We start from the raw sequence: 9,052 nt of genomic DNA on the forward strand, positions 1-9,052 counted from the left end.
ATCTTATTTCAGATCTACAGATTTTGAAATTCAAAATAATTTTTAAGATATAGCCGGTCAAAGTTGGAGGCAACAATAGGTTCCTTATGGAAGGCGCAAACTAAAACGGCAAAAATAGACTATTTTACTAAAAATCTATCTTCTCCTATGTTTTTGAGATAATTACCTTAAATTTTCAGGAAATGTTCCTTGATATATTTATAAAATTCTGTCAAAAAGAATTCTAAAAAAATTAAAAAATAGAAATTTTATATAAAAAATAAACAAAAAAAAACAGTTTTTTTATATTTTTTTGTTGTAAAATTTTTATTTTTTAATTTTTTCAAATTCTGTTCCGACAGAATTTTCTAAATATATCAAGGAACATTTCCTAAAAGTTTGAGATAGTTATCTCAAAAAAATTAGGAGAAGATAGATTTTTAGTGATTTCTAGTTATTTGCCGTTTTAGTTTTTGCCTCCCATAAGGATCCTATTGTTGCCTCCGACTTTAATTGGCTATATTTCAAAAATTATTTTGGATTTTTTAAATCTGTAAAAAACATCTTGTAGCTTAGTAAAAATTATATAAAATAAGATCAAAAACCAAAAAAGGGTGTTTACCCCCCTATGCCCTTAACCTCAGTTTTTTAGGTAAACATTTAAAGAAAAAGTTATTACCAAAGATTAGTTTATTATTTTTCAAAAAAAAAAAAAAGTTACTGAAAAAAAAATCCTTCAATACAATTGTTTATTATGTTTTGAATAACAGAATAAGAAAGTTTTGTAACAATTGCTCAAAAACTGTAAGATAAGCTATTTTTTACTTAAAAAGCCCTTTTCTTTTTACCAAATTTAGTCTTCTTATAAAGTACTTAGTGAACTCAATGACTTTGTACACATATACCTAAAATAATTTAAATTAAAAAAAGAAAAGCAGATTATAGGAAAGACTTAATTATTTGCCATTTTAGTTTGCGCCTCCCATAAAGAATCTATTGTTTCCTCCCATTTTGATCTGCTATATCTCAAAAATTGTTTTGAATTTTTAAAATCAGTAAAAAACATTTTGTAGCTTAGTTTAAACTCTATAAAATAAGATTAAATTGTGAAAAAGTGATTCACCCCCCTATACCCTTAATTATTTAATGTCTTCAACAAGCCAGTTTAATGGCACAGTTATATTAACTCATTCTGATTTCTTTTTATTTCCCTGCATGTAATACTAGTTTCAAATATCTGTTATATTTTACCTAAGGCGTTTTTTTCTCCTCAATTCACATCCCAGTATATCTGGTGTAAATTTTAAAATTTGTTTTAGTTAAACTTTCATGCTTGCACAAATTTACCTTTGAAGAGCCAGGCTCCATTTTTTTTTTTAAACATTGGCTGGCCAGTCATTTTTACTTTGGAGACAGACTTTGGAGTATACCCCTAATTTTAACAATTTGATAGTCTAACAAGGCTTTTGTAAAATTAATTTTATTATAAAATAAAATAATTTACGGAAAAGAAGCTACTCATATACTGTCAATTATTTTATATGTGCAAAAGAAAAAGCGTACGATTTATATGCACTTTTTAATAGTACTGTGTTTGATTATTTAGGAGTTGGTATGTTATTTTCAAATTTTTTTACATCTATGCTCAACAACAATATTATCAGTTATAGGCCCAAAATGTCAGAAAAATTACACACTGTAAATAAAAACAATAACAAGTTTCACTTTATTGATTTGATACTTAAAAGTATTCTATTATTTTTTTCATGTCAAAAAAGTTCCATAATTAGAAATGATAGTTCAAAGTCATGGGGTGTCCAAAATTAAAAAAAAAATATTTTGCTTTTATTTGAAATTTTAAAGTATAGGCAATAAGGTAATTTTATTCAAAAAAAAGTATAAAAATTTTAAAATAGTAATAAAATACTATATTGTTAAATGTGGAATTTCTTTGCAGATTATATTTCAATAAGTCTAAAAAAGGACAACTAAATTATTTTAAAAAAACCTGACAACCAAAACCTGTCACCATGATGTACCTGGAAGACTTTCTGGAGACTGCCGAGGGCCTCCCATCTGAAATTCGCAGCAAACTGAACGAGATCAGGGTGCTGGATGAGAAGGCAGAGAAGATGAAGATGTACTGCTTGGAGCGGAGGGAGAAGGCGTTCAAGGTTGTTGTTTTGAAATTGATTTGATTTATTTTAATTGTATAAGTCGTTTGTTAAGCTGAATTATTTTATTTTTAACTCTTAACTAGTGTAGATTTTATACTTAGTTCAAGGTTTTTTATTTTTTAAGTAGTAAATATTTTTCAAATTTTTTGTTATTGTAAATATTTTAAAAACTGTTTATAAACCTGTTTTAGTTTATTTGCTTAATTCATAATAAGTTTAGATTTATAATTATTTTTCAAGGTTAACACTGTTTTTTATGATTATTTATTAACATTCTCAAAGTCTACCTTTTGCAACAATAAACACATTTGTGGCAAATAGAGTGTCTGTTGCATCATGTGTAGTTATACGTGCCCCTTTAGTTTTTACTTATTAATTAATCAAAATAGCTTTTAAGTTAGTAGGTAAATAAATTTTATATATTAAGAATTTCATCATGTTCTTATGTATTCAGTTCTTAGCAATGATTTAATTTTTGTGCTATTTGTTGAGAGAGAAAGTTGAACCAAATTTTACTTATGACACAGCTCCTTCATATTTTGTTTAAGAGAGCATATATAATACAGCCATAATTTTCAACAGCCTTGCTTGATCCAATCTCACACTTAGTTTTTGGCTTTTTTGGTAAAATAATACAATCTAATAGTGTGATAAAAATACAACAGTCACTTCATACCAACAAGAGTAACCAAGTGAGCGATCAGAAGATCTTGGATCAAGTGAGAAAGGATTTGATAAAGATTACCGACATGCATAGGAAAAAGAAGGAATTAGCAGACAACATGGGCTCACTGCTTGACAGGTGATTGTTGCTTTTTTTGTAATACTATTAACAGGGTCCCAGTTCTCTGAACTATTATTAGTAAACATATCCTTAATGTTACCCTTAAATTTTTAAATCAATCCTATATTCTACTTAGTGGTTTGCAAGTTTTGATGACTAATGCTTGGAAATTTTGTTGATAAGTATTATAAAATGTTTGTATTAAAGATGCAACATCGAAAACAATTAATGTAAACAAATTAAACTTCATATAAGGTACATAAGAAAATTGGATTTGGAGCAACACAAGTTCAAAGGCGAATTGGAAGCTGACAACCCTGGAATAACAAGAATTATTGAGAGCAGGTTTAATATAAATGCTAATGTAATACATTAGTTTTAAAAAATTATCATCTGTATAAACGCCTGTACTTCCCTTGTGTTCAAAGAACAGTTTTTCACTAAAATATCACATGATAATTAAAGTTGAAAAAAGCTCTGAATATAAATAACACCATTAAATTTAAATTAAAATATTAATTTTCACTCTAGATTTATGTTTATTTTGTTAATGTTTCCACAGGTTTGAGAACAGTAGCAGCAATTTGCACGGCACATCGCTGAAAATAAAACCTCCGCTGGGTGGAGCTGGAGACAGGAGGAGGTTCAGTGAAAATCCCAGGAGCATTCAGCACACATTGCCCGTTAAAATCAAACAGGAGGTCATAATGCCTAAGAGGTGAATGAAATATATAGTAATTTTATTTATTTTTCAAATAATGTTTAATTCAGCACACCTGTTAAAGTTAAACAAGAGGTCATATTGCCCAAGAGGTGAATAAAAAGTAGTTTTTGTAATACTTAATTTTTATATAATTCAACTAATATTGCCCTTTAAAACTAAACAGGGGATCATAATGCCTAAAATATGAACAAAAGACAAGTTATAAAACTTTTTATTTAATTCAGCACACATTACCCATTAAAATTAAAGAGGAGGCCATAATGCCTAAGAGGTGGGTAAAAGACTGAAATCTAAATTTTGTGTAAACATTCAAGTTAATAACAACAGGGGTTTCAAAAATCTTCTGTATAAATCTTGTATAGATAAACTAGTTTGTGCTTATTGCCCGTTTGTATTAAACAAGAGGTCATGCAGTCTAAGAAGTTGGTAAAAATTAAAGCCATTTTTATTGGAATTAATAACTATCCAATACTTAAGTAAAACAAAAAGCAACTTACTAATAAATTTTTTAGCTTTTCTGCATAAAAAAAATGATATCAACCCACTCAAATCAAGCAGGTTTAACCACCTGTTTAATTTTTGTTTGTTATAAATGTGTCTTTAACAGTCTTAAATTTATAATTTTGTTGGTTCAGATAAATATTAGTAAGACAAATGCATTTATTAGTTTTAACAAACTGGTAAACAATAAAAAAACAACAACTAATATAATGTCTTACGGGGGTAATAACCGATTTTAACATAATCAGACATTTTTTTAATAGCTATTTTAATAATCATTAAATAACAAGTGTTCTCCTCAAACGTGAATTAAGCAGAATTTTAACTAAAATGTTGAAAATGAGCAAAGTTTTAATATTTAAATTAACCAAACATTTATTCCCAGTAAAAAAAAAATAATAAACTACTACACTTTTGCTTTTTGGAAACTGGGTTGTCAGTTTTCAAAAATGTTGTAATTTCAAATAAAATATTTTAATTTAAATGTTTAAAAAAAAAACTAGCGTGGCCAATCAAAAATTTATTTAAAAATAAGTATCTCAATCGCTTCTAAAAGAAACTCAGCCAAGTAAAATTTAAATTACTAGAAACTAACCAGCAGTTTTATTCAGACAATCTAACAAACAATGTTCAACAGAAACTCGGTGGACTTGTCAATATTCAACCAGGTGGAATTCGATTCGGAGTCGCCGATACAAAAGATCACCCTCAACACCAGCTTGCCCCACCACTCCACGGCTGCCACCAGCGAACCGTGTCAGGTCAAGTTCACCCCGTCGGCCCCGTTGCTCAGCAACAACTTCCCCGAACCTTTCTCTGACTTCGGTGCGTTTCCATCAATAGTTTAATTTAATGAAAATCTCTATTAAATCTAGTGCGATTAAGTTTCATGGAACAAACCATAGATCAGTTGTTATAAGTCTTATTTTAACAAGTCAATGATTTTGAAAAGTATCAAGTTTGTTCCTTGTTTTATTGACGACCCTTCTCTAATTTCGTTGCGTTTTAAAAAATATTAATTTTAAAAATGCATATTTGTATGCATAGACATTACTGTATTTATTATGACTCTAAATTTTTTTAATACAAGTTTAAAAAAAGTTCTAAGCTTTAAAAAAGTAGATACAAGTTGTTGAAAGTTTGTTTTTATATGTGTATATTAAATCTAAGGTATTTTAAAGGGGTTACCTTTTTTGTTCTTAAAAATAATGCAGCTGCCATTTTAAAAACCACATATTTATCCTTGTACAGCTGTAAAACTTTTAACAAACAAACTTTTATAAGATTTAAAGCAAGACTAAGTAAAACTATATATTTAAGCAATGTTTTGCTTTAACCAAAAAATGCATTTTAAAGTTTTATAATGAATAAACTAAACAGCCAGTATTGCTTTATTTCTTTAAGTTAACTACGTTTTTTCTTAAAAAACTCTACAGGCATGTAATAGTTTGCAACCGGTCTTAACAAAAAAACACAATTAAAGTTCTAACAGATTTGAAGCGAGTAAGGTACCATTCATGCTACCATTGTAAAAACCGATATTTACCCTTGTACAACTGCAAACATTTTTATTTTTTAATTTTTCCACCCACAGACTTGAAGCAGGACGAGGTGAAGTTGTCGGATTGGAATTCCCCTTCTTCAGTGTTCGACCTTCCAATCTCCCACCACCAGGGACAGAAGACCCATTTCCCGTTCAACCAGCCCAAGAAGGACTCGCAACAAGATCTCATGCAGGGTTTGATGAATATTAATTATTTAACTTCTTAATATTGATGATAATAAAAACCACTGGTTTAGTTCATTTTTCTTAGTATCCTTATAATACCTGCGTTTCCGTTTGAAATTTAGTTTAGGAAAAAGCAGCAAAAGTATTTTATTAACGTACACACAATTTTTAAGGTTTGAAGAATGCTAATTTGTAATATTTAATTTGTTTTACCTAACATCCTGATACTAACTGGCAGAGAATTGGATACAAGTTAAAATATATAGAATGAGTTTCAAATCTTTGCTGTAGCTATAGTTTGTTTATGCTGAAAAATACCAATTGTCTGACAATGAGATAAATAAAAATCAACCATAAACATAGTTTCACAGCTTTAATATACAGCTGGATTAATTTTACTGTTATTTATTAATACTTAATGAATAACGTCAACTAAAAGTAAGTTGAAACTTGAAAGTTTGTACGTAACAGCATATAAAGCTTGGTCAATACACCCATAGCATGCTAATGTATAAAGTACACAAATCAAATGACTTATATAAAATTAACTAATATCTTTTTTTTTTTTCAGGAGACTCCTTGGACACGTCAGGCAACGACTCGATACTTTCAGGGGACATGTCGGTGAGACCGTCCAGGACCAAGATAAAAACATCGAGAGCCGCGGCTTGGGAACAAGAAAGGCTCCAGTCGTCCTCTGGAAGGTTTGTATGAGTGTTTTTAATAAGAGTTTCTTTTATATTTTTATTCGATTAATAATTCAACACACAATGTATTTTCAATTTGTTGTCTAACTTGTTACATACTCGCGTGTATGAGAGAAAAACTTTACTTTGGAAATCATGGTTTAAACGAAAGTTAGTTTAAGCATGTGTAAACATGTTTTGAAACAGTTACTTTGAACAAATATTCGATGTTTTGTTCGTACAACAAAAAATAGAACTAATAACCTAATTGAATCAATTTTTTAAGTAATTAAGACTTCAGGTTGATTTTGTAATGTTATATACAGTTTTCCAAATATATAAGATTTTTTTTAAACTCCAGTTAAATAAATTTTTTCAAATTATTAATATTTTTCAACACATACTTTACAGATCTCACAGAAAGAGGGATCAGTCGGCGTCAGACGGAGATGAGGACACTAAAAATAGGGAGGAGACCGGCGAAAAGACCTACTGCGTTTGCAATCAGGTCAGATATATATATATATATATATATATATTTTTTTTTTTTTCTTTCTACTGCAAATAAGGCATAATGGCATAATATCTGGTGATCTGCCGGATCTGACCATATTTTAATTAATAACAGAAAATGATTCGGTAGATTTGTAATCAAAAATCTGGAAAAAACCTGAAACTTGAAAATTAGGCTGAAAAAGCCTGAATTTTGAGAAACTTTGAAAAACTTTGGGTTTTGAATAAAAATGACTAAAAGACCTGAAAAAACTATTTTTACACGAAAGTAACTTATTTTTGATTGGACACGAAAAATATATCTCAAGGAAGAAAAAAATATTATTCTAAATTCTTTTATTAAAAACAGATTTAAAATAGCTTTACAGTATCTTTTCATTGTTATTATACTTTTTAAGACAGCTTTTTCAACTTAACATTATTTTTATACTAAGAGTGGACCCAAAAACTAAGTGTTCATGTGTATATGTATAATGTTATTAGTGCCTTGCTTACAATTACAATCCACGCACAGGTATCGTTCGGCAACATGATAGCGTGCGAGTACGAAGGGTGCGCCATCGAGTGGTTCCACTACGAGTGCGTGGGAATAACGGAAGCTCCCAAGGGGAAGTGGTACTGCAATGAGTGCAGCAAGTCTTCCAACGTTTTGATGGTGCAGGACCACGACAAGAAGGACAAGAGGAGGCACTACAGATAAATTTGTTGTTTTTGCGGCAGGTTTCTTTGGAAACTCTTTACGGACAGATAGTGTATTTATGTGGTGCCTCTTGTAATTTTTTTGGTTTTACAAATATACTTGCACATAAAAGAAGGCATTACAGATAGGTATTTTTGTTGTGGATTTTCTGTGGGAACGTTGCAGATTTTTTGGATTTTTAGACTCTTCTTCAGATAGATTCTATCGTAAATTTTCTATTGTGATTTTATCGTTCAATATAAAGACGGTTTGTGGATCTCTGCATACTACAGATAGATTCTGTAATGAATTTCTGTAAAACCGTTTTGAGAAATAATTCAAATATCTTATGGACATTCTGCTAACTCGAAATATGATTTTTTTGTAGATTTTTGATGTTTTCTGTGGATCTTTTTATGGATATTTTGTTCTGCATAACATATATAATTTAGTTAAACTTTCTGTTGGCACTTATATAGTAGAAACAAATAGTTTCTGTACTCTTTGCATTCAAGATCTGGGTATTGAAATAATTTCATGCCGGTAGAGACATCGGATAATGCTCTAACAGTTATTAGGAAAGTAGTTATATAGGTCTGATTAACTTTTGTTGATAATTATAAGAGGCTTTTTGATTTGTCGAAGATACTTATTTCATGATTTTAGTTTTAATTTTCTTTGGAAGCTGTTAATAAATCTGGTTCTTCAAAGTTTTTATGTGTAAACATTTAGAGACATATTAAGTTTATCTGGTCAATGGTGTTTTGAACGTTGTTGAGATTATGTAAGACAGACAATTTATTACGTTTTTGTGGTTATAATATAGACAATTTTTGCTTTAAATTTTTTTAATGATTTTTTAATAGGTATATTATAGTCCTTTAAGTATTTATAATTGTACAATCTCGAAAATTATAGTTTTAAATTTAATAATACATAAAAAATATCGTTCTAGTTTCTTTCTAGATCTAAATTAAAACAAATTTTCCCTCGCAATATTGAATTTTTAGTTATTCTGATTCTTAATATGCTATAGTTTTCCATGTTTAATGTTTTACTTTTTAAATTTTATTCAAAATTTAGTTTTAGTATGTTTTAAATTCCCCTTTTTTAGTTTTGATTAAAATAAAAAGTTTAAAGTTTTTATTTTTTTAATCTAATTACGAGTCGATAGCTGTTCTATTTACTGATAAAACAAATGCTTACCTCTTTCCTTGTATATTATGTTTTTTGATTTTTTTAAATTAAAACTAATCAAGTGAAAAAAATAGTGTTAAAAC

General features: G+C 28.8%; 1 protein-coding gene across 1 annotated transcript; it reads left to right on the forward strand.

Annotated features, from left to right (window-relative positions):
- Positions 1–1,952: 1,952 nt before the first annotated feature.
- LOC145829648 (inhibitor of growth protein 3-like) lies at positions 1,953–8,919 on the forward strand. The gene is made up of 9 exons (XM_082937500.1): positions 1,953–2,153; positions 2,822–2,958; positions 3,196–3,285; positions 3,503–3,658; positions 4,803–4,990; positions 5,760–5,903; positions 6,466–6,598; positions 6,992–7,088; positions 7,608–8,919. Exons 1-9 carry the CDS (start codon positions 2,010–2,012, stop codon positions 7,791–7,793), a joined length of 1,275 nt encoding a protein of 424 aa, XP_082793626.1. The 5' UTR covers positions 1,953–2,009; the 3' UTR covers positions 7,794–8,919.
- The last annotated feature ends 133 nt before the right edge of the window (positions 8,920–9,052 follow it).

Source organism: Thalia democratica, chromosome 2, assembly GCF_965202585.1.
Source record: "Thalia democratica chromosome 2, ktThaDemo2.hap1.1, whole genome shotgun sequence".
Classification (NCBI taxonomy): Eukaryota; Metazoa; Chordata; class Thaliacea; order Salpida; family Salpidae; genus Thalia; species Thalia democratica.